This window comes from Pseudonaja textilis, chromosome 14, assembly GCF_049901715.1.
Source record: "Pseudonaja textilis isolate UNSWEBS1 chromosome 14, rPseTex1.2, whole genome shotgun sequence".
Taxonomy (NCBI): Eukaryota; Metazoa; Chordata; class Lepidosauria; order Squamata; family Elapidae; genus Pseudonaja; species Pseudonaja textilis.
The window spans coordinates 1,081,962-1,107,646 of NC_142003.1; the positions used below are offsets into that span (position 1 = coordinate 1,081,962).

Sequence of the window (25,685 nt, forward strand, 5' to 3'; positions counted from 1 at the left end):
CGTCTCCCTCCGTCTACACTAGCTACTTCATGGAGGACACTTTTCCCTTGGGGGGGGTCACCGCCTTCCATCGGGGTCCCTCCCTTACCATCTCGGAGGAAGGTATCCGCAAAATAGAGGCAACGCACAACCCCGGACAGTGAATCGTCCGCTGAACGAGGCTCGATCCGCCGCTGGACGGGGGCCATCTCCACCTCGTGGGGACCAGGTTGCTCAGCGAGGTGGGCATTGGCTTCCTGTACCTGGTGGGGTAAGAGAAGGAGCAGGTGAGGCAAGGCCCGGATCCAGGCCACCCTCTAGGACAGGAGACCAAGTTCTCTGTCCACGAAAAGGCCTCCTCCGTTTCCTTCTTCCTTCAAATGATGGCTAGTCCTTCAGTTGAGCCGAGTACAGTGTCCATCCCTCTTCCCTCCGTGGAATTTGGGGTGGGGGAAAAAGTTAACTTCACCTTCTCCAAAACTTCCCGAGGAAGGTTAAATGGAGAAACCCCCCAAATAGTAGAGGAGAGAAGATGGTCCACCACAGACGTCCATACTGACCTTTCTAAACTTTAAGGTTGTACAGCAGCGTTTCTCAACCTCAGCTGGTTGGAGGATAGGTGGACTTCAACTCCCAGAATTCCCCAGCCAGCCTCCCTCCACCCTTTCTTCTCCTTCTGCTTACCTTACTTGAGGGGCTACTGGCCGTGACTCTCTTCTTGCCCGACACGCGGCTCTTGCGGATCCTGCGGAAGGACTGGCGCAGGGACTTTTTCAGGGACTTCACCCGCGAGAGGGGGCCCTCCATTGCGAGAGAATCGTTGGGGTGCAGGGTGCACCTGTCAAAAGGGAACACCCCGTCACCAACCGTCACAATCAGCAGGCCTTCAGCTGCGGACACGAATCTGAAGGGGGTGTCGACTCCTTTTCTGGAGTCCCAAAGATGCGCCCCTGGCAGAGGTCTCTCTACCTGGCCAGCACAGGGTTCCGGCGGTAGTAGTCATAGAGGCCAAAGCCGTGGCTGGTTCCAAAGGCCACCAGGTTCCATTCCGAGTGCAGGGTGACAGCCGTGACAGCTGCGGGGGGCAGGCACTGCAGGAGGACGCTGGGCTGGAAGCCAGGGGCGAAGGAGAGGGCGCCATTCTTGGGGGGCAGCCGGTCGTGCCCCTTCCACGTGAAGCCTTCGCGGTCTTGGAGTAGGTCCACCACAGCGATGTTGACCATGTGTTCGGACTTCTCATCGTTAAACTCCATCACCAGCACCTGCCAAAGAGAGAAGAACCCCAGATAAGTCCTGGACGCCGATTCATTCTGGAGTTGACCAAGATTTGTGAACCTGAACATAATTATATTCACACATTGACACAACTCAAGTTCTCTTTCCAGGATTAAGACTCCTCCCTCGGACAGGGGGTTGGACTAGACGACCTCCAAGGGTCCTTTCAGTCCTATGATTCAATGGCTATGACCCTTAAGACTCCTTGTAAGCTCCGATACTTCAAGCAACTCCACCGTTCTCTCTTCTTGTGCCTAATTTCTGAGGCATCACAGATCTTGTTCACCCTTAAATAACTCCATCGCACTTTCTTCTCTTCTTCTGATAGTACCTCCACCAAGTACCCACAAAGCTCCATCAAGTAACTTCTCCATCTTCTCCCAAACTTCAACCACTACCTCCGTTCTGTGATTTCTCTCTTCTATTATCTCAAAGTCTTCTCCATCTGACTGGAGAAGGCCACTAGCGGCACTCAGGATGGTGAAGAAGGAGCTACGGGTTTCTGAACAGAAAAGGCTGGATTGTGGTGGAACCCCCCCCCCCAAAAAAAACCAGATGCACCACAACTGTTACCTGCCCTGCCGTGCCAGCAACCACCATCTTAGCCGTGTATTTGCACAAGGCGATTTTCTGGACACCCAGCCGGGGGTCGTCACTGTAAGGGTCAAAGCAGCCAACCTGGATGAAGGTAGTAGGTTGTCCCCAAAGAGGTGGAAGAAAAAAACAAAGTCAGATCCTGCACACAGAAAACAGACATGGCCTTCCTTGCAGGTGGAGAGTCCAAAGATGGACCTTCTGATTCCATCGTCATCAACAGAGACCTTCTGGGTCAAGGATGGGCCTCCAGGTGCCGCCAAACGACACCTCCCAGGAGCCCACTGGTGATAAAGACTTCAGCAAGACCTGCCCAGGACTGGACCATCCACCGTCCCCCCACCCCGCAATGATTTCGCAGCCAGGGGGCTTCTCTCCTCCTCCCCCTGCACAAACGGGAAGCAATTGAACCCAGGGTTTGCCAGCACCTTCCGGAAGGGGGGCCATTCCTCCTCGTAGGATTGGTTCAAGCTGTCGTTGTGGTCACAGTCCATCTGGAAGATGTTGGCCGTGCCCAGCTTGAAGAGCGGCTTGAGGGACACTCCAGAAGCGTCCCAGAAGCGCACGGTGCCATCTTCGTGCCTGGGGAGGGGAAAGGCAGCAGTGGAAGAGTGCCGGGCCCGTTCTGGCAACCGCACCACAGCCGCAACCCGTTTGGGCCTTTTTGTGACTTGCAGGAGGAATTTAACCTTTGCTCGCGGCCAACAGCGTCAACGTCTCCACTTCTCCACTCAGGAGTAGCATTCCTCCATTGTCGCCTCTTCCTTGGCCTTCTCCTGACTTGGCCAACTCAGAGACCCTCCACCTGACACCTCCCAAGCGGGATTACGTAGGTAGTCCTCAACTTATGACCATAATCGAGCCCAACGTTTATGTTGTTAAGTGAGACATTTGTTCAGTGAGTTTTGGCCCGTTTTTAAGACTTTTCTCGCCACGTTTGTTAAGTGGATCCCCACAGTGGTTAGCTTAATCACATGGTCTTTCAGTGAGTCGGCTTCCCTGTGGACTTGGCTTGTCAGGAGGTTGCCAAAGGGGATCACGTGACCCCAGGATGCTGCAAACCGTCATAAGTATGAAAAATGGTCCTAAGCCCCTTTTTACAGTGCCGTTGTAACTTCAAGTGGTCATGGAATGAACTTTTGTAAGCCGAGGTCTGCCTGTGACAGCGCTTTCTCTCCCTCTCTAGGACTCCACCAGGACTTCAGGCCACCCTTCCATTGCAGGCCTTTCCTAGCCCCAAAACTGCCCCCCACCCGGTCCTTGGCTCCACCCCCTGACCATGCTCCCCCCCCCTCCCCCAAACCCTCAAGGGCTTTGCTGGCATCCCGGCCGCCTGGCCAAGCGCCCTCCTGCGAGGGACCTTCTGCAGCAGCTGCTGGCAACCGCGAGGATAGCCACTTACCCAGTCAAGAGCAGCCCCCTCTGGGTGGGTTCCTGAGCCAGAGGCCGCCCTCCATCGATGGGCCAAGGCTGTTTAGGGCACAAACACACACACACACACACACACACAGAGCTTGCTTTGGCTCACGTCCATGTGGTCCACGCACCACAAAACCTTAAGAGAACCCCCCACGCCGAAGATGGAGTGGGAGGGTCGGCCGCTTCTGGCCAGGCCCCCCCTCCCCCACCAACCAGGCCCCCTCTCCCCAAGCTCTGGGTTTGGCAGAGAGGCTCCTTCCCCCCCTTTGACCCCGGAGGGAAACGGGCCCCATTTCCCCAACTCACCACGGAGGAAAGTCGGGGGCTCTGCTGCTCGCCGGCGCAGATGATCCTTTCCCACAACTTGAGGGGCACGTTGGAGATGTGGTAGGAGCAGGTGATGGCCGAGGAGTGGAGAGGGGCCAGGTAGGGCGCGGGGATGGTGGGCCAGCCCGGCGTCTGCAGATCAATCACCACCAACTCTTCTTCCACCAGAACCACCAAGGCGGCTGGGTTGTCACATTCTGGAACCAGCCGATAAAACACACCACCTGTCAGTGAGGCTTCTCAGGGCAGGGAGACCAGGTTGGGTCAGAGGAAGGGCGGGGGGGTGTGTGGAATTGACAAAACTTGACAGTCAGGAGAGAAAAAGAGCCTGGTGAAAGGAGGAGGAGGAGGAGGAGGTTGTTCTGACTCAGGCTTGGTAAACCGTAATTATTCACAAACTTGGTTTTAAAAACAAAACCTATTTTATTGCCAACGCTGGGAATTGTTTTCATTCCCAGCCGGAACTAATCTTAAACAGTTCCCCAAGATTAAGCACACACCTTTCAGTTCCGTGAAGTGCTGCCAAAATAGAAGTATCAAATTAACTAGAAAAAAAAACCAACTGAAGTACAAGAAAAAAACTAACCGAAGTACAAAGAGCTTCGAGGAGGACTCGGAACTGATCAAACTACTTTGCTTCCTGCAAAGGTTTCGCCATCTTGGCCTGACTTTTATCCCTTATGGGAGGGGTGATCACCTCCCAGGCTTACTCCCAGTTGGGGTGATCACCTCCCAGGCTTACTCCCAGTTGCCCCTTCTGCTTCAGCTACTCTCGCCTTCTAGCAGCTCTGCGCACACGCACATTGGGAACAGGCTCCCTTTATTCCTCTGCCTCGCTGCTGCCAGACTCCGGAAGCTCCAGAGTCAGCACCCCACTCCCAGATGGTCCCGGCCCCATCTCTGCATCGGACGCAGGACCCTCGTCCGAGTCCTCTCCAGACTCCCTGGCTGGCCCCCGTTCTTCCCCACTGTCCGATTCCACTGCCATCTGCCAACGGACCCCCCCAGAGGTCTCCCTCTGAAAACCTGCAAAACGCTCTTGACGAAGAGCGGCGGGAACTTGTCCAAAGTGCAGAGTTTAAACCAGGAGCATCCAACCTTGCAAACTTGGAAGACCTGTGGACTTCAACTCCCAGAATCCCCCGGCCAGCCGCTCTACGTACCCTCCTCTGCCTCTAGGCTGCCCACCGTGAAGAAGTCAATCACCCGCGAGGTGAAGTCCAGGGTCACCAAGGTCTGGCCCCGCAGGATGGACACACAGTGCCTGTCCCCATAACTGGCCCGGGGCATCCCTCCGCTGAAGATGATGAAGTGGCCCCTGCGGAGAAGAGAAGGAAGCAGAGGTCAGTCGTTCAGGGGTGCAGCGCTTCCTTGTTCTGCCCCCCCCCCCCAAGACGGCTGGAGAAATTTGCAGTTCTCAAGTTACAACCATAGCAAAGCCTGCTCATTGTGGCCATTAATTAAGTCACGATGGTTATAAAATGGGCTGGTCGCCTGATCAATTTGATTTTATGGTATATATACATACATACATACATATATGTTTTCGTAGATTTTCACGGGTACATATGTGTATCTAGACCCGAACACACCTAGTATATATATATATACTTTGCAGAAGTGGTTAAGTGAACCCCCGTTTGTCAAACAAACACTGTGGTCTTTAAGCAAATCATGGCATTGCTGTGGGCACCATTTTGCTGAAAACCTCTTTTTGGGTTAAAAACCCGTAAAACTGCCACGTGGCTGGGCCGAGGGGAGGAGGGGGTGACCGTCAGAACTCAGAATCCGGATCGTACGCTGCCCCAAGGAAGGCCCATCGTAACTTCGAATGGTCGCTAAGGGACCGGCCGTAAGTCAAGGTCTGCCTGTGTCAGCCTTCAAGATTTTCTCCCTTTGCTTTGCACCTTTGGCTGTCATAAGTAACGGGGGGAGGAGGGGGGATATGGTTATGGGAAGTGAGCTGGAGGTGTTACAAACCAGAACTGTATAAACTGGGGGTGGGGGATAGATTCTTGCTTAGGCTTCTATCCTATGTTACACGCAGCCATAACCCTTTATCAAACTATGTCAAGGTCAGCGGACAGAGGCCTCATCACTACCTGGAGATGCCCACATGATGCTATACACAACTTTTAATTGGATGAGCCAATTGAACTATTGGGGGTGGGAACATTGCCATCGCTTTGTATATGTGATTTACGCGCCCACTTTCTCAGATGCAGAATTCTTTTGTTGCTACCACTCGATTCCCAGTAAAAGATAATCTTTTCTCTGATTAAAGGAGTCTGAGTATTTCTTTCTTGGATTTTGAATGGAGCACCAGCTGACAGCCTGGAAGTGAAAGGCCATTTTACAAGGAAGGAAAGCGAAGATCGGAGACGGGAGAGGAGAGAAGCCGGCGGGGAGAGAGAGGCAACCCAAACGCAACGCACCCCGAGTCGCAGTTCTGCCACAGGACTTTGGTGATGGCTTTACACGGGAAAGGACCTGGAAGGGAAGAAGGCAGAGGTTGATCGGCATCCGAGGAACGAGGAAAACTTCCCGCCCCTCGAAAAGGCGCTTGTCCTCATGGAAAGCCCTTATTTCGGTCCCTCCTCAACGTCGAGATCTCTGGTGTTCGATTCCCAGAATTCCCCAGCCAGCAACGGGGAATTGGAAGGTGGACAGCTGGCAGACGGGAGAGGAGAAAGGAGGGTGGGTGCCTTATTGGAAGGGGTTTGTGCTGAAATCAGTGGGGAGCAGAGCGGAGAAAATTTCTCTATGTGGAACAGTAGCCATGCTGAGCCCAGGATCGCTCTGGACCATCAACGAGATCCTTACATTCACTGAGTCGAAGGAGCAGGGGAGAAACGAGGAGCTTTGGAGGGCAGTGGAAATCTCTGTCCAGCGGGCACAATTTAGCTTCCACAATGGTTAAATGTTGGCCCTCAGTTTCTCCAGGCCTGAGATCCTCCCTCTGCTTGGTGACCTGTAGGTAGGCTGACCTTCTGGGCTTTGGGACAAGAGATCAAGGCCTCCAGATCCAACCCCCCTCCTCCTCCTCCTCCTCCAAGGGACCCCAGGTGAGCCTCACCATAAGGGACGGTGGAAGTTGTGGGCTGCAGGGTCTTGGGCGAACCGATTGCCATCGACCACAAGGCGTAGCCCCCATCGCTGTGAGAACTGACCAGCGTCCGGCCACTCCGCTCCCAGCTGACACTTTCCAGTTGCTGCAAAAAAGCCGCAGACCCAAGCTAAGCCATCAAGCCTTGGGCACAGGGGAGAGAAAGAGGCTGAAAGGAGACCCGCCAGTCAAGGATGCTTGGCTACAAGACATTTCGAGAACCCCCTAGTGGGTCCCTCGAGCCCCTGCAGACTTTTAAGCCTGGTTACCCGAGGGGATCGGCTTCTAATCGTGGGTAATCTGTGAAGGCCCTTCCCACCGTTCCCTTTAACTCCCGCTACCCCCCCACTAACGGCCTGTTTCAGCTCCTTGGCTGGCAGGGGAGATTCCTTCGCTCTGTTCCACCTAACTTTGGAAAACTTCCCGCAAAGAGAGAGGCAGCTGGGAATCCGGCGTGAGGAAGACTCCGTCCAACCCAGCCAAGCCACCTACCTGGTTGCCCAAGAAAAGATGGTGAACTTCTCTTGAGCTTCTGTCCCACAGGACCATCAGGCCTCTGCTGTACCCGATGAGGATTTTGGCCGAGTCTTGAGGATGTTCCTGAAGAGACTCCACCGGCCCAAGGGCCTTCCCACACCGGTAGTCCTCAGGCACGCTAGGAAGGTGAGAGAAAGATGCTTCACCTGGGGCCTCCCTTCCCAAGGAATTCAGGAGGAATCCTGGAATCCTGAGCGACACGAGGGGCCTCACTGTGCGCATCAGCAGCGAGGACAGAAGAGCCCTCTGGGAAAAGGACCTCACACCATGAAGACCCTTCATGCTGGCAGGGTCCAAAACCATGAAGAAACGCAGAGGCACATGTGTCTTTCTACGACTGACCCACCATACCTGAAGGACATCCGTTAGACGTTCTGACCCGACACCACCACCAGCCTTCTGGAAGGTCTCTGACATGCCCTGAGCTCTTCTTGTTCTAGCATCTCATGACTTGAACAGTTGACCGGTTCTTCACCCACTGGTCATGTTCTCCCGCCTGCCCATCTCCCCGCCCAGGTGGACCCAGGCCCGCTGACCTCAAGCCCTGGCTTTCTTCAGAGCCGCTCACCTCTGCAGGACTTCGTCTTGGTACAGGGTGTTGTCCTCCAGCACCGCTAGACCCGGAAGCCCCAGGAAGTAGATGCCACCCCCTTCCGTGCCAAGGTACGCAATGCTGCAGGTGGAGCCCAGGAGGATCACCGTCACCCGGGTGATGCTGGGAGGAGAACTGTGCGGAAGAAAGAGGACCCCCCTGTAACCGGGACTGTCCTGGCAGCTGGATCCTCTGGCCAGCCATTTCCAGAATCATTTGGGGAAGCGATTCCGGTTAGTTGGGCAGCTTTGCAGCGGAGGGTGCGCCACTGATGGATTCTGTGATGTCTCTGGCACTTCCCTACAGCGTGAGCTCCATGGAAAGATCGATCGAGGCTCCGAGCTACTTCTGGCAACTTGGCCCTTCCAAACAGAACCCAGAAGAACCCATTCTGCCAAACGCTCGTCCCAGACTGTGGCACCTACCCCCACCCGAGTGGACATTCTCACCCCAACAAAACCCAGTGAAACTGCTAGATCCTCGTTGCACAGATGGGGAACCAGCACCCCAAAGGTGATTTGCAAGGAAAAGCTGCCCCTCTCAACGCATCCCCTCACCCAGGTGTGTCATTGTGCCAGCAATGCCCGGGCACAAAGTGGTGGAAGATCAGGGTAGCATCTTCTTCCTGCAGCCCCACCCTCAGCTGCGCTTTCCTCTCCCCCCCCCTCCTTGCAAAATTTGGAGCAGAAAGAACCTTTTGCCCCATAGATCCCCACCCCCCCACCCCACAGCCTCCTTTGGGGCTCTGCCTTGTCCATCCAGCTGGACTTCCCTCCCTCTCCTGCAGAGAGAGCCAAGAAGGGACCAGAAAGCGGGTAGGAGGTGGTTGGGGCTGAATACTCCCTCGCCCTTTTGCTGAGGGTCCCTGGCACCCCCAACCAGGAAGGAAGGAAGGAAGGAAGGAAGGAAGGAAGGAAGGAAGGAAGGAAGGAAGGAAGGAAGGAAGGAAGGAAGGAAGGAAGGAAGGAAGGAAGGAAGGAGGGGGGCAGAAGCCATGAGTACTTAGCGTTGTCGAACCCTGGCCGTCCGGGGAGGATGAAGCTCCTTGTCTCCTCCAGGTGGGAGTAGCCGTCTTTCTGGTAAATGTCCCACAGGTGCAGCGTGTTGTCATCCAGAAGGGAAAGCAGGAGGCCCTGCAGGAGTGGGGAAGGGGGCTTTTAAGGCATTCTCAAGGGCACTGCCAAGCCTCCAGAGAGCCCCCTCCTACTGCCTCACCACTGGTTCCTATCCTGCCTTTATTATTTTTACAAATAACTCAAGGTGACGAATATATCCAGCTATTCCTTCTCTTTTCCCCCATAACCACCACCCTGTGAGGTGGGCTGGCCTGGCACAAAGACAGGACTAGAACTCACCCATCTCCCAGGTTACTAAATCCAACCTTGGAGCACCTCTATTACCATTTATTTATTTCACGGGGTGTTTATTGTTTTAATGTTTCAAATTGTCTTATAATTTTACAGTTGTAAGCCTCCCAGAGTCACTTAGTTAGGTTGGGCAGCTGTGGAAATTGAATACATGAATAAATTAACACATTAAATAATTCAAACAGCTGCTAACACGATTACACCCACTTTCTGAACTCTGATTCGGAGGCCCAGTCTAAGCAGCCACACACACACAAGGCCCTCAAGGGTCAATGCAACTTAACCCACCAAGCAAAACCCAAGTCTTTAATTTAATTTAATTTTTTTACCTGTCCAGGTAGGAAGTGCATCTGAGTGACAGTTGCCGTCTCTTTGTGCAGCCCCGTGAACTCCACCCCAGGAGCACCGTAGCTGAAGGAGGCCCGGAGTCAAGGAAGAGTCTCGCCAAGGGAAAAGGAGGCACTTCAACCCAGCCTGCACCATCTCTGCAGTCATGAGAAACCTCTCAAGCTGAACATTTCCAGCCGTGGACAGCGGGAAGCTTTGATGAGAGCCGGTGGGTGCAACGCACGAGCAGAGTTATGACCAAGGCTTCCAAGACCGTAATTACGCACACGCTTATTTTAAAAACAAGTCTGGTTTTATTGCAATGCTGGGAATTATTTTCATTCCCAGCCGGCAATGAATCTCAAACAGTCCCTCAAGATAAGCACCCACCTTTCTTTCCTGTGAAGTGCTGCCAATAACAGAAGTGAACTAGAAAAAAAAACCCAACCGAATGGAACCAAACGAACAACTTTGCTTTCTGCAAAGGTTTCTCTGCCTTTGCCTGTCCTTTATCCCTTAGGGGAGGGCCAATCCCCTCCCAGCCTTACTCCCGAGTTGCCTCTTTTGTCTCAGCTGCTCTCGCCTTCTAGCAGCTCTGCGCACACGCGCACTGGGACCAGGCTCCCCTTGCTCCTCTGCCTCGCTGCTTCCAGACTCTGGAGGCTCCAGAGGCAGCACCCCACTCCCAGATGGTCCTGGCCCCATCCCTGCATTGGATGCAGGACCCTCGTCCATCCTCCCCAGACCCCCTGACTGGTCCCCGTTCTTCCCCACTGTCTGATTCCGCTACCATCTGTACAGGCTGCCAATGAACCACAACAAGCACTAAGAGCTGTTTTTAGGGCACTGAAAGGTATGCAGGGTAGCCTACTCTTGAGCGTGGAGGTTTTCTCGAGAACAGAAACAGAAACATCTTTTCTTCCGGGGGTTTGTCAGATTCTCTTTGAAGTTCACAAGTCTTAAAAGCTGATAAGGTTGGACGCCCCTGGCTTTGCACAAGCTCCTCAAACTAGGTCATGCACGCCCACAAGGCGCCTGTGTTTCGACTGCAATTCTACAGGTTGGAAAGCCTTCCAAACGCCACATATATATATTTTTTTCCCTTAATAAAAAAAGAGAGAGACTCAGCATCTTTTCTGGCCTGGCTGGGGATTCTCCAAAACGTGCAGTGTTTACACGAAGGGAGGAAATGACACCATCGCTTCATCTTTGAATGAAGCTGCCAAGAAGAGGAGGAGGAAAATAAAAAAGAGGTCATTGGATTTTCACCCAGCACGCCTCTCTGCCTTGCAAAGCCCAAACCATTTCTACTTAAAACAAATATATATATATATAAGCCAGCAAAAACTATTCGAAGAAACTGATGGAGCAAACAGACCCAGCTGGCTTTATTTATAAAAGAACTGGAGCCCGTCGCAGAAGAAGGGAGGTTTTTCCTTAAGGTCGACTTCTCGGCTTACTGCTGGCTTAAAGGGAATCTGATTTCGGCACACATGGGGGGTCCTTCCCCCCCTCGCTTCCCTCTGCAGCCTCCTTTCCCCCCCAGGCACAAACTACGGGGCTGGGCTTTGTTTACCACGCTGATGCATGACCTACTTTTCAAAGAAATTGGGTGAAGAGAGAGGGCATGCTTGGCTTGGGTTGTGGTGGTGCACACAATCCAAGCCACAATTGAGCTATGGGGAAAACCCGGGGCGGTGGGGGGGGAAGGATCAACTTTTGGGGTTGGAGGGGTGCATCTTGGACCAACCATATTCTCCAAGGGGAAGGTTAAACGGTTGACTCAATACAAGAGGACACAATAGATACAAGCTCAAGGTTAACTGCACCAAATACGACTTCACAATAACAGAGTGGTCAATGTCTGGAATCCTCTACCTGACTCTGTGGTTTCTTCCCCAAACCCCCAAGACTTTAACCTTAGACTGTCTACTATTGACCTCACCCCTTTCCTAAGAGGTCTATAGGGGGCCTGCATAAGGGCACCATTTCACGCCTACCATCCCTGTCCTATGGTTTCTTTTTATTTTTCTTATATGTACCCATCTCATGTATTCATAACTATGTTTTTATACCTATTATCTTGTAAGCAATTGACAAAAATGAAATAAATAAACTGTTGGGAAGCAAAGCTCCACGCTGAATGGCAAAGGGTGGGCCAAGGGTTCTCCCTGCAGGTGGATTTGGGGAGGGGGGGTAACACCAGGAGCGACAGACCCTTCCTCTGGAAAAGGAGCAAATCCTACACCACAAACTGAGAGAGACGCACGGAGTGAAATCCCAGCCAGCTGAGAAGAGAGAAAGCAGGAGATGGCAGCTGGAGGGGCAGCAGGAAGGAATTCAGAATTGGGGGGCAGGGGGGCTCGGATGGGGCATTGGCACCCTCCAACTGGGCCCTGGGAAAATGGGAAGCCGAAGGGCAGGGCTTCGCTTGGGTTTCTTTGCTTCCAAGACCCTGGATAGTCCCCTCTTTCAACCACGGCAGATCCCCAACCTTTCCGGCTTTGTGGACTGGCGGGGGAGGGCATGGATCCACAGGAGTCGCAGGTGAACGGGTGGTCACAACTCCACTTGCACAAGTGGTGGGCACACATCCCCGCTGCTCGTGCAATGGGAGCTGCATGCACCTGCTTACCTGTCGCTTCCGTGGCTCCGTTCCCAACAGCCCACGGCCCGGTAGTGGCTTGTTGGGGGCGCCTGAGCCGCAGCCCCAGCTGCACCCTCACGCCACAGGCTCTGTACAAGACCCCCCCCCCCTTCCCTCCTCCATGACTTCAGAGCCTCCAAAGCGGTGCCAGGCCGAGGGGCTTCTGCAGAACACAGGAGTGCTCACTTCCTTCCTTCCCTTTCGGCCTGGCACATTGCAACGGGAGCCCACTTCCCCAGGCAGGAGCTGCTGGGGGAGGGAGGCCTGAAGGAAAAGCCCTTCCCTGGTCGGTCCCTCCCCCCCCCAGCAGTCAAAGAAGGTCGAATTCTTCTCCCTTTTTCAGAGGAGACCCTTCTCCACTGCTGGGAAGGTGAAGTCCAGATCCAGCACCTCCCACCGAGTTCATCTACAATTACCCTTCATTTCAATCCATCAGAATGGAGCTGGAAGGGGCCTTGGAGGTCCTCTAGTCCAGCCCCCCGCTCAGGCAGGAAACTCCAGAGATTTCAGACAAGTGCTGTCCAATCTCTTCCACAACTTCTGGAGGCCAGTCGTTCCGCTGATTAATTGTCTCAAGTGTTCGGAAGTTTCTCCTGAATTCCAGGGCTGCTTCTCCATCCGTTGTTTCTCGTCTTGCCTTCTGGTGCTTTGGAGGTTAGGTTGGCCCCCCCAAACGCCACCAGGCAAAACATTGGGGGCTCACCAGCCTCCACCAAGAAGCCCCCGATGCCCTGCCCTTGCCACACAGGGCCCCAGCACCGTCACAAGCAGCAGCTCTGGCTGGAAAGCAAACCAGCCCTTCCCCCCTTCGCCAAGCGGAGCAAAGCAGCGCTTTGCCGAGGACTATTCTCAGACGAGCTCTAAGAATAAGCACCATCTGCTCAAACCGAGGAGACAAAAACGGACCCGAGGCTGTTCGAGGCTGCAAGTCCTTAAACCCTGCAAAGGGGATCCATGAGACTGGCTCACCCGGGCCTCCCTGGCAAAGCGGGCAAGCGAAGAACCTTCCAAGCAACTTCTAAGACCACCCCCCGCCCCACTGGCAGGGCAAGCCTCTCTAGGATAGGGATAGGGATAGGGATAGGGAAAAGAAAAGGGAAGGGAAGGGAAGGGAAGGGAAGGGAAGGGAAGGGAAGGGAAGAGAAGAGAAGAGAAGAGAAGAGAAGAGAAGAGAAGAGAAGAGAAGAGAAGAGAAGAGAAGAGAAGAGAAGAGAATTCTTTTATTGGCCAAGTGTGATTGGACACACAAGGAATTTCTCTTTGGTGCAAATGCTCTCAGTGTACATAAAAGAAAAGATACATTCATCAATAATCATCAGGTGCAACACTTAATGATAGTCATAGGGAACAATAAGCAATCAAATCATACTAGGAAACAGTCCATATAGATCGTACGGATACAAGCGACAAAATTACAGTCCCACAGTCACAAGTGGGAGGGGATGGGCGATGAGGAATGATGAGAAAATGAATAGTGATAGTAGTGCAGACTTTGTAAACAGTCGGACTGTGTTGAGGGAATTGTTTGTTTCACAGAGGGATGGCGTTTGGGGAAAAACTGTCCTTGTGTGTAGTTATGTGCGCGTCGTTTTGAGGGAAGAAGTTGAGGGGTCTGTAGATATTTTCACAGCCCTCTTTTTGACTCGTGCTCTATACAGGTCCTTGATATAAACGGAGAACAAACCCCACTCCTTGCCAGCACTGATGAAGTTACCTAGTTTGGCAGTGAAACGTCTGCAAGAAAACCAGCAAGCTCAGCGGGCACCAAGGACCCCTCATTTCAAGCTGCAAATATTCTCCTCCCAAGAGCCTCCTGCCAATTAAGGGCTGGCAGGAGGAGGAGGAGGAGGAGGAGGAAAGAGGGCGGAAGGGGAGATCCTGGGTGTGACCCAAACACACCAGTCGCGTCTCCCGAAGAGCCACATCTCTGGCCTCTTGCGCATGAGTCATTTGGGGCTCCCTTGCCTGGAGAAGGCAAAGACCAGGGTGGGGTCCTGGCAGCCCCCTTAAACCATCCCCAGGGTAGACCTGAGGTCTGCCAGAGTTCGGATGCACCAAGCCAGCCTCGCAGCTTCCCCGGGACAGAAAGATCTTTGCATCAACGGAGAAAACAGCCCACGCCCCAGTTCGGCAGCGGCCAGCCAAGCCAGGAAGGAGAACCGCACCCGTGACTGACCCTGAGAAGCAGCCAAAGGCAACGGCACCCCTGAGCCCCCTCAACTTTTAAGAAATGCCCCCAGCCCCCCCGGAACTGCCTGGGGTGTCCTGGTGGGCAAAGACAGGGCGTTGCAGACGCTAGAGACTGTCCCCGTTTCTCCAGGGCCGTATGGATTGGGCAGGAATTAGGTTTTGCCACTTGGGGAGAAGAAGAAGAAGTTACCCCAGTAGAGCCAGAAACAAGTCTGGATCCTCATGGGGGGGCCCTCGGGGTTTCTGCCCCTTCCCTTGAAATAATCTAGAAGCTTCTGGAGCCTTCCAGAACTGACCCATCTGCCTTTTAGGGGAGCTGGTTGCAAGACCTCAATGCGAACTCCGGCCGTTCCCATAACGGGGTATTTCTGCCCCCCTCCTCCCCAAAATGAGGAAGGGGCCCTTCGGAGGAGATGGAGGAAGCAGGACCAGGCCACCCCCTTTCCCCCTCCTGCCCCCGCCCCCGGAGGAGGGCAGCAGGAATCGGCAGACAAAGGGACACAAAGCCCAGGCCGCCGTTGGAAGGGGAAGCCAAACCGCCGCGTGGTTTTCTGCCCCAGTTTCTTGGGAAGTGACCCCGGAATTCATTCAGCCATTCAAATGTGGAGAAGCAGCCCAGGCCCCTGCGGATCCAGCCCCCTCCTCTCCAATTCCCCCCAGGAGGAGGAAGAGGAGGAAGAGAGGAGGGGGCGGCTGTGTTTGGAGAACTGGCACCAACCCTGCCCATTCTGCCATTGCGGGAGGGGGAGAGAAAATAATGGGGGGGGGTCTGGGCTGGTCAGTGCAGAAAGCACAATGCCCCCTGCCCCTCCTGCCCCAAGGGAAGCCCCAGAGGGCACAGAACCCAAGAGAGTATTTTCACCAACTCCGATTCCTTCTGCCTCTCCTGCCACCCCTTCATCTGTTCCCCCCAAAGCCCTTGGAAAAGCCCTGGCAATTTACTGCACTACCACCGAACTGGGTGCCTTTGCCTTTGCCAAGGGTGCCAGGAGCCCATCTTGGCATAGTTTGGCACCTCATTTTCTTGAGGGGTGGATGTGACTCCAGTATTCCCCCGCTTTGCCAAAGGGCCACAGGGAGAACCCAAACAGACACTGCTGGACAAAAAGGGCCTGTTTTTAGCTGTTTCCAACCAGCCCTGCTGAGATTCCACCCCGCTCCACACCCAAAAAGGGACTGGATCCTCTGTTCTTTGGCCACTTCCTCCATCGTCTTGCTAAGCTGCACATGTCCTGTCCAGCCACCAAGCCAGGCTCCCAACGCACTACAGACGCTGGATGGAAAGGCTGCAAAGAAGAAGGGGCCGATGGCAGAAGGACTGAGAAAAACTAGCCCAACTTAGATGCCCCAAACGCCAACTTTAATCTCCAAACACAACAGGGGGAGGAAAAAAAACCTCAAGTTGTTGGGCAAAGATGCCGGTGCTTTTCCATGCAAACACCAACCTCAGCGTTCCCAGGGCAGAACAAGGTTTTTAAAAGTCAGGCAGGGAAGCCGCAAACTCTCCCTCTCTTCCAGATCAAAGAGACATTCGCGCCTCCAAGACACCGGCTGCAGCCTCTGAGCCCCCAGAACAAAGCCCTCCTTGGAATGGGATAGAATAGAATAGATTTCTCGATTGGCCACGTGTGATTGGCCACGCCAGGAATTTGTCTTTGGTGCATAAGCTCTCAGTGTGCATAAAGAAAAAAAATAAAATACATTCACCGAGAATCCTAAGAGACCACACTTAGTGATAGATTGCTTCAAAAGTTGCCTTTAACATTTAGTCTAGGTTGAAAATTTTTTGTCAGGCTAACAAGGGGTGTGTGGAAGCATGAAAAACACGAAAAGCAACTGGGGGGGAAACACTCTAACCCGCGATGGGGGGCGGAACAAGATGCAATCCTCAAATATATCCATGCAACGGGCGTTGGGATTTAAAATTCCCCTGGCCCCCAACAAATTCCGGTTGCTGATGTGATTCAGGTACCGCCACCACCCCTTAAAACATTTCTGCCCTGGTCTTATCTTAGTCCAGGCTGAAAACTCCTTGTAAGCAGGGATCCCAATCTACGGAGCCAGCCCATGCTGGCTTATTCAAGAAACAGGGGTTACCCAGCCATGACTCCGGAGAAATCCCAACCGGCCTCTTTATGCCGTTTATTTAAAACTCAACACGGTGGGGAGGCTGTCCAATTCCCACCCTCCAGCTGCTCCCTTCAATGCAGATTTTTTAACATCCAGTCTAAGGCTTTCCTATTTCAGCGAGGGGGGAAAGGACTTCATAATGGATAAAAATGGGGGACGGAGCAGGGTGTCCCCACTGGCTGGCCACTGCTCCGAGCGCACAGATGCCCCCCCCGACCCCTGGGAAAAGCGGGGGAGGAGAGGGAAGATCAAAGAGGAGCAACCTGCAAGAGAAGACCGGGAGGAGAACGCAAGGCCGGAGAGAACGGCCGTCTCCCGCGTAGTGTGTGTACTCAGAGGCTGCCAACTCCATGGAGACGCGGCATCGCTAGGCAGGCATGCCAAAGCTGCAGCCTGAAAATAGGCCATGGAAGCCGCGGAGATTCGGAATGGTTCTTCCAATGCCCCTCTTCCACCACACACACACACACACACACACACGACCGCCAGCCCCACCGCAGCAACAGCGGTGGATTGTGGGCCCAGGGAAAACTTCCCAACTGCTGCCTCTCTGGGTCACAGGAGGAGCCAACGGAAAGGGAGGCCCTGGACCTTCCTTACTCAAATCCCTCCAATCTTCCCTCGCCGACTGGAAACTTCTTCCCGAAACGCCCTGCATTTGGGGGCAGGGGAAGCTGGAGGGCAGGGCGGCTAGCAATACCAGCGCGAGAACAGCCAGAAGTCGCGGCAAAATCCTGCTGTACTAATTCACAAAAAGGACCCAACGCCACAAACTCTTGACTTAGATTAGCTCAACCAGTGACCAAAATGAAAACATCACTGAAAAAGTGACTTAGGACACTTATAACTGTGGCAGCATCCATTCACGGTTCACGTGATCCAAATTCGGGCGCCTTGACAACTGGTTCACATTTAGGACGGTTCGCAGGGTCCCCTCTTGGGGTCACACGATTCCCTTTTGCTGACAAGCAAAGTCAACAGGGAAGCCAGGTTCACTTAACAACCAGGTAACTATTTTAACGACTGCAGTGACTCACTTAACATGGCGAGGAAGGTCATAAAACAGGGCAAAGTTCATAAATGTGTCGCTTAGCGAGAAGAATTTTGGTTTCGTTGTTGTGGTTGAAAATCAAGGACCACATGTACTTTTATTGGGGCCGTTATCCCCAAACCTCCACGGGGAGCTCCCATTTCCTAACCAATCAGCGGTCCTTAATTGCGCACCTTAATTCCCCGTCACGTTAGAAGTTGTAATGCCAACATCTCTGGAGACTCTCAAATTGGGCAGCTCCAGCATGGAACGCTTCACTCCCAGAAGACCCACCGTAGGCGCCAACGCACAGAGTCCTCACACAGCAAGAACCCACCCACATCCCCACCCCCCTGCAAGGACGGGGGGGGGCCTTTCCCCACCCCCATGTGGGGTCCAAACCCTGCTGAAGGCTTCACGGGGTCCTTCCTCTTCACCTTCTGCCAGAACTCCCTGCCCAGGAAGGATACATTTTGACGGCTCCCGATTTGGTTCCGATGGCCATAATGCGCAGCTTGGGGTCAAAGGCCAAGGAGCTGGGCTGGTTGGGGAAGCCATGCTCCACCATCTGGAAGAAGGAAGAGAAGAAAGGGTTGTGTCGGAGGGTCATCAGTGCAGAAGCAGGTGGCTGGGCATGATTTCCAAGGTTGGCAACCCCAGGAAATGCAGAAGCTTCTCAAACGTGGTCCCACCTAGTTCGTCCTCAGATCAGTCACCCCCACAACTTCATTCCCGGCCAAAGAGATCTCAGCTACAGGATCACACAAGCCCGGAAGCCATGTTGCTCAGCTCCAAGCAGGTTTCCAGTTGTTGAGTCTCAAGAATGTATCCAGTGTTATCAAGGGCATCCCAGTTGAGCCACAGAGAGAAAGGGGCTGTCATGAAGCCCCCGATCTGTGCCCTCCAATCCCCTTCCTTCTCCCCCATCTTAGCCAAAGACCACCCCTGTCCTCCAACTATCCAGGCCAGCTGCCACTCAACGTCAAGAGAGCTGGCTGGAGGACAAACAGGGTGACTGGCTTGCGGACCCTGAAAGAACGCCCTCAGCTGCCAAGTGCCTCGTCTTCCATGCAGGAGGAACCTCTCGCCAGCTCTCAGCCCTGGGTTCCAGGGAGGCTGCTTAATTCCCCACCGTCTGAACCCGCGGCTGTAATTTAAGAGCACCAGGGAGCTGCTCTTCCCAACTTGGGTGGAAGAATCCTGGTTTAGATACAGCGATTTTCCTCTTGTTGCCCTTTCCATATCTCCCTTTCAGACGACGAGCCTCAGGCCAGAGCCATTTATAGACCGTTTGCAGCAAGTACCAGTTTTGGAGAGAGGAAGGAGGACTCTGGAAGGAGGATTCCTCCTCTTCCCAGTTGCCAGGGGCTTTGTTTTCCTGACTCAAAGGCACCGAGAAGGCCAAGCTGTGTTTCACTTATTCCTACCATCTTTATTTCTATCGAGTCACAGAGACAGAAATGCAACTGCTGAAGTTTTGCCAGGCATGGAAAAAAAAAACCCCTGCGTCTCTTTTATTTCTGCACAGCTGGCTAAAAAGTCAGGGAGGCTGAGCTGGAACGGGTTGTGTCAGGGCCAGGCTCGGTCCGATGTCCTCTGGACCGGCCCAAAGACGCTGGTGGTCTTTCATCCTGACCAACCCCTCTGCTAACGAGGGGAGGAAGCCAAGGCAGCCCACGCAAGGCAGGTGGAGCGGAGCCCACTCCGAAAGAAAGGAGGGATGAAGAGAGGGCTGGCCCAGAGCAACGTCCAGTCTCCCTCCCTCCTGCTCCCTGGAGGAGCCATTCAGCCCAGCCCCGCAGGAGCGGACGCACAAATGAATCTTTTCAGCCAATTCCAACTTCGCTTCTCCCAGGCGCAGCAGGGTCAGGGCGAGTGAATAGTTGGCAGGGAGAAAGAGAGGCAGCTCTGCAAAAGGGCTCTCCGGCAAAATGCGTCCCACTTCCTGCTCAGCCCCAGCCCCCTTTCCCCCCACCTCAGGAGGCCACACAGTCAAGACATGGGGGGGCGCAAGGGGGACCCTCTGAGAAACACACACACACACAGTTGGGAGAACGTCCCGGCGCTGGGGGGGGGGGCGGTGTAGCCCCCTGGAGGAGGAGCAGAACTGGGAATCTCCCCTCCCCAGCACTGGCAGGCTTGAAGCGCCCCAACCTCCCCAGATCATGGGGGGGGGGAGGAGGAGGAGGAGGAGATGATGGTCTGGAACCAGGACCAGTTTTGACCCACCCCTTAGTTTAAAAGAAGAAACAGGAACATTTAGGAATCCAAGCTGGGGGAGGCGAGATTATCTTCCCTGATGGAATTGATTTATGAAAAATGCAGAGTCACAGGAGACACCAGCTGAAGAAATCTGCCCTAAAGTCTCCAAAGTTTTTCCGTACACACCTTTCGAAGACCTTCCTTCCTTCCCTCCCTCTTCTTCCTTCCTTCCTTCCTTTCTTCTATCCATCCAGCCATCCTCCCCCCACCCTCCTACCCTTCCTCCCATCCTTCCTCCCCTTTCCCTCCCTCCCTCAAGAACCACTCAGAAAAACCTCCTCAAGTCCTTCTAGGAACGGCACGTTTCCCATCATAGTCAGCCTCCAATGCACAACACTCGCCCTCGAAGTAGCAGGAGGGCTCCAGAAACCTCAACCCCTGGCCTAGTTCCAGACTTCGGAGGAAAAGGTCTAACCGAGAATCCCGAGCGATGCATTAAGAATTCGATTTCGTGGACAAGTTTGGGCCTCGTTGTGATCCTCGTGGACCCTAACTGAGGGACACCTACCAAAGCCGGCCCAAAAGGCTGCTTTCTTTCTCCTTCCTTGCCGCCACCTGGCCTTTTTCAGAAGAGAAGAGAAGCGTGAGGAGACAGTGCAGCGCACATGAAATCATCAGGCAATATGGGAAAAGGTGCACTGCACTTGCTGCAAAGGTGGGGAGAGGACCGTCGGCAGCTAAGACGCTTCCTGCAACCCAGATTGTGGCAACAGACTCTGCACCCTGAAGCAAAATCTATGAGCGAGAGGGAGAGAGAGGGGCGGGGGGTCCTTGCAAGGATGGGGCAGAAGTGGAGTTGTAGGAAACGCGGATGGAAAAGCGGGGAAAGGCAAGGAAATAGGCCAGGAGAAGCATCAGGGAGGGTCTCCGTGGCTTCCGCCCTTCTCTTGGGCCCCGGGATCCTGTCTCAGCCAAGAGGCGACCAAATGCCTCAGCCAAGGCCAGAGAGGGAAGTCCTGCTCGCTCATACGCCCGCCTGCCTGCCTACCACCCACCTGGGGAGCATCACCGTCAAACGTGGGTTGAGTCAAGAGCCAACCCCGGATGATGCCTATTTCTCTCCCAGATGCCGCCCTGGTGATGAGCAGGGAAGATGATGGCCCTGCAGATCAGATCTTAGGAGGACCTTCACCACCTCCAGGACTGGTGAAGAGTGACGTCCTTGCTGACCTGATCAGGAGGAGAAGCTGCCCTGCCTTCCTCCAGCTGACTCATTTCAGAAAAGACCTCCTGGCTAAGTTTTGGACATGTTCAGGTTCACCGGCCTTGAGGGAGCCCTTCCCATTTCCAAACCGTCAAAAAAACCTGCCCCCTGCTGCTAGACTCCCCTCCGGCCAAGCTTGCTCGAGTCAAAATCCCTTCCCCCTTGCCAAAAAACCGAGAGAGTTTTGCCCCTCAGCCCTTGCACAGCCGGTCGGAAAAGGCCAGAAAGAGGCCACCTCGGCTGAATCGGACGTCTCCAGATGTTCTGGCTCTACAACTCCCAACAACAGCCCCAACGGAAAGGAAGGCAGGGAGTGGCAATGGAGCAACATCTGGAAAGGGACACATAGCCAGTCCAGCGTCAGAGCCCCCATCAGAGAGAGAGAGAAAACATCTGGTCCTCAAGAAACGGGGAGATCCAAAACTCTCCTATGATCCTCTCCACGAAAGGGATCGTGTTTGTGTGGAGGGACCTTCTCAACCATCCAAGGGACCTCTTGCTCCCAAGTGCCCTACCGCAGAACTCAAGATAGACTCACACACACAACACACACACAACACACAACTGAGAGCCGCCGAGCTCTGCCCCTCCTTGCCACGCATCTGCCCCTCCACTTGGCATGCTGCCCACACTGAGCCTCCCGCGAAACGCACACCTGCATTTTCAGTCGCTCTGCTGGGCCAGCATGGGAAGACCTGTGCCTGAAAACACGAAGAAGGAAGGAAGGAAGGAAGGAAGGAAGGAAGGAAGGAAGGAAGGAAGGAAGGAAGGAAGGAAGGAAGGAAGGAAGGAAGGAAGGAAGGAAGGAAGGAAGGAAGGAAGGAAGGAAGGAATTCACCGCAAGGAAACGGGAGCGCCAATTCTCTCACGGATTCTCCGGAAGCCAAATATCGGGGCAACCTCAGCAGGTTCTGCCAAAGCTCGGATGGAGATGGGCTGCCTCTTTCACGCAGGGCTGCATTGCCGCTTTCCAAAGAGGGAACCAGCCTCGCCTTCGGAATGACCCCACCCAGCCCCACCTGGCTGGGGGGACTCTGGGGGTTGGAAGGGCATCCGTGTTAAAGTCGCCAAGGTTGGGAAACCCCAGTGTAAAGCATTGAAAGATGGAGAGGGGAGAAAAAGGGACCTTTTTATTCTGGGATATTCATCCCCAAAGACTTTTTTTCCCCCCGCTTTTTGAAAAAGAAAACTAGAATAGGAAAAGAGAGACGGTTCTTCCCCAGCATTTCATCCAACAGGCAGAGCCCCAAACTCTGTTATACGCATCCGGTGGGCATCCCTGACTTAAAGTTAATAACACCACCACCACCCTTCTCAAAGTTACACCCAGATCTTCCCACGGAGCCTGCGAATAATCCTACTCGAGGCCTCACACACTTGGCAGCCGTTCCTACCACCAGGAGAAACCTTTGGATTGTCTCCTGAACAGAGAGCGATTAAAGTCTGACGTCTCCCTTCTGCTATGAGCTCCATGGATACACCAGAACGGCCGAGCGGAGAAAAGGCCTTTCACGTTCGCCATCTGCTCGGCACCAGTTGCTCAGTTTTCAACTTGAGTTCAGAGAGGAAAGGAACAGGGAACTGGAGGCACATCGTTTCTTCTTCTTCTTCCTTCTTTTTTCTTCTTTTTTACAACCATGAGGACTAGGGGCTTGATTCCCCAGAAGTCTGCGTGTGGATTTTCAACCAAAGGAGGGGACAAACATCAGTTTAAAACCAACTTTGCTAAAGATAAGCCAGTTGGCTGCCAGATAAAGTCAAGCAGGACCGTCTCGTGATGGGAGAACCTGGTTAGTCAACGGTCCCGGCGTCACAAAATAAACGGATCTCAGGTCAACAGCCCAAACGTCCCCAGCCTATACAATTTGCTGCCTGTATGTAAAAGAATAATCATCCAGGCTGAAAGGATCTAAAAGATTTTGGGGGGGAGAAACCCTTGCAGTCGCCATGACAAGAGTTAGTACATTGCAGTGACTCTCGGACGCTTTGCCTAACCAACATTTCATGTTGACCAAATAAGCTCCTTGGATGAGTAAACAAAACATCTCAGTTTAATAAGTTTTGGCCCAGCTGCCCTGAGTTAACCTTTTTAGATACAACTTAAAAAGAAAGAAAACCACTAATCCTTAACTTACAAACCTTTAGCAACCATTCAAAGTTACAAAAGGACTGAAAAAAGGAATTTACAATCAGCCTTCCATCTTGGCAGCGTCCTGATCGAAACCCAGGCGCCTCGGCCATGGCAGGTTGTTAGGAGGGTTGCAGTGACTAAAAAGGTCACCTGCCAGCCATTTGCGACTTTCCCACCTAGCCACCAACAAGCCGTCAATTGGGGGAAACCGGAATCACTTAACAACCAAACTGCCACGATTCCCTTTAACACCGTGGTAAAACAGGTTGTGATATTGGGCGCAGCTCCACAGAAGAGCAGCGAAAACGCTGCTCCCAAGTGCCATCCTATTGTGCCTTCAGGCTGCCTGGCTTTTCCCCTGTCACCTGCTGAACCCCAAACCACCCAGTCCCCGTTTAGCCGGGAACCATGGGCTGCTGAACCCGGCCAGGGAGTGGTTCCAGGTACCCTGGGCATGTCGCCCATCCTCTCATCCAAGAGGCACCACATCTGCCCGCTGTGTTTGCCGAAGCCCCACGTGCCGCCAGGGGATCGCAGAGCAAGCCGGGCCAAGATCAACAGGCTGTTTGGCAAAGTTCAAAACCATAATACCGAGAAATGGGATCAATCGCGCCGCTTCCTCCCTCCTGTCCCCAATTCTCCGTACTGGCTGTGCTGCTGTCAAGCACAGAACTCAAATCCCGGGCAAGGTAGGAACCTCTTCCACGCCTCCCATGTTGCAACATGCCAGGCACAGACACCGGAAGAGGCTGGCCTTGCAAATGGGGGGTGAGGCCTCAAACACCAAAAGGGCTGCAAGGTGGGATCAATTTTTGGCCCTGCGGGGGACAAACCCGCCAACTTCCCCTGAGATTGCATCGTCCCTGGGTGTCTTGGGGTGCAAATATATCCGGAACCTGCGCCCCTCCCCGATTATGCATTCCAGGCGAGTGACACAGGGCACGGCATACGGTCGTCCCCCCCTCCTCAGTCCCAAAGCTCATTCATTGTTTATTATTACATTTATACGCTGCCCAGTTCACTGTTTGAAGCGACTCTGGATGGGTGATCTTGGAGGAACCGCTGCCACCACAGCCTACCCTGCAAGGATGTTGTGAGGATTCCCTGCAGGGGGAGAGAAAGGAAGGAGACAAAGCCCCAGGAAAAAGGACAGGATTAAAAGGCCCGGAAGTAAAAGGCACCGCTGCATGGAAGCACAACTGTCCGGAGTGGATTCTGACCCACAGGGTGTATCATTCAGCACCAAGAAAAGAAAAGAAAAATAGCAGGAGGAAGGAGGGAACCGGATCCCAAATGGGTGGGTAGCCAACAAACATCAGTTTTGAGTTTCCTGCCCCGCAGGCAAAGCCGTTTCAAGGCTTACTGCTAACTCGGTTTCTAAAGGAGAGATTAAATCACAGTATTCCTCAAGCAACCTTGGCGGGGTGGGCTGGAGAGGGGGAAAGCCAGCCGGCCATTCCCAAGGAGATGTGGGCTTAATGCAGCCCATATTTGGGGGTCAGCCCCGAATCTGACCCAAAGCAAAGCAGGCTGTTTGTCTGGGGCAAACACAGCAGCCGACGTATCCAAGATCCAGTTTGGATTTCGTGAGCTCCTGTCCCCTCCACCCCTCTCCCCTCCAACTACACAGACCTTGGAACGGCTCGTTTTAAGAGGCCGCCAGAATGTAGCGGCAGGACAAGAAAGAACACAAAAGTAAAGGATGAAAAAAGGGAAGACTAAAGAGGACGCAACTATTCCCAGAGTGGGGTGGGAAACTGCAAGCAATCAAAATAAATCTTTTTGGCTAGCAAGCTTAAACCCAGGCCAAGCAGCTTATTATCTAATGTCCTCCCCCCCCCCGCCCCCCCAGCTGACATCTTGGCCCAGACAGCGCGGCTTTTCTCTTTAAACCACAAAGGCTGTTCAAGCAACAAACCAGGAATCCTGGCTGATTCCTGGAGGTGCCAGCCTGGGCTATATCAGCCTCCTGAAAATCAGAACTAACTCTGTCCAAATCAGCAACCCCCCAACCCGGTGCTTCCCAGGCATTTCTGAAGCCCAGCACAGTCAGGGGAGGGGGAGGCTAAAGGGCCAGGGGTCTCTCTCCCAAACCTCCAGCAAGGTTTGGTCCAGCTCTTGAGCGCGCACGCACACACACACACAGACACCCTTTGCAAGACAGAGGCTACAAACAGGGTTCAAAAAGGGGAGGGGTGCTTTCCAGCCCCACCTCTCCCCTCCAAATACTCCAAATTCTGGACAAAGTGGCCAAACTATTGTGGTAGGGGGTGTGTGGGTGTGTGGGTGTGAGCAGGAGCTGCTTTCCTCGGTCTGATTTCCCACCACCACCAACATTTCCAAGTCCATCTCCAGTAACAATTGGTTTGCCCGTCTTGTAACCCCCAAAAATGCTTTAAAACTCTTCAGAGGAGGAGGAGGAGGAGGAAGAGGAGGAATGAGCTATTGGGGGGCAGAGAAGCATCTCCCCACCCTGCCCAAACATCCCCGAAGGACGCTGGACGTTTTAAGACCGGAGCAGAAGAGCCCCCTCCATTCTTGTCAAAGGCCGCCCTTCCCACATCGACA

General features: G+C 53.7%; 1 protein-coding gene across 3 annotated transcripts in view; it reads right to left on the minus strand.

Moving 5' to 3' along the window:
- LLGL1 (LLGL scribble cell polarity complex component 1) overlaps nt 1-25,685 on the minus strand; it is a 36,149-nt gene that overhangs the window by 8,707 nt on the left and 1,757 nt on the right. For 2 of the 3 annotated variants that reach the window (XM_026704416.2, XM_087912812.1), the window contains exons 2-16: nt 17,991-18,088; nt 9,526-9,607; nt 8,832-8,962; nt 7,806-7,964; nt 7,193-7,355; nt 6,671-6,806; nt 6,030-6,084; nt 4,758-4,912; nt 3,574-3,791; nt 3,251-3,318; nt 2,277-2,430; nt 1,828-1,932; nt 949-1,241; nt 664-817; nt 89-242 (exon numbers count right to left, since the gene is read on the minus strand). In XM_026704416.2, coding sequence (XP_026560201.2) covers nt 89-242; nt 664-817; nt 949-1,241; nt 1,828-1,932; nt 2,277-2,430; nt 3,251-3,318; nt 3,574-3,791; nt 4,758-4,912; nt 6,030-6,084; nt 6,671-6,806; nt 7,193-7,355; nt 7,806-7,964; nt 8,832-8,962; nt 9,526-9,607; nt 17,991-18,088 — 2,125 coding nt within the window. The remainder of the gene's footprint in view (nt 1-88; nt 243-663; nt 818-948; nt 1,242-1,827; nt 1,933-2,276; nt 2,431-3,250; nt 3,319-3,573; nt 3,792-4,757; nt 4,913-6,029; nt 6,085-6,670; nt 6,807-7,192; nt 7,356-7,805; nt 7,965-8,831; nt 8,963-9,525; nt 9,608-17,990; nt 18,089-25,685) is intronic. The other variant, XM_026704417.2, reaches the window with a different exon arrangement.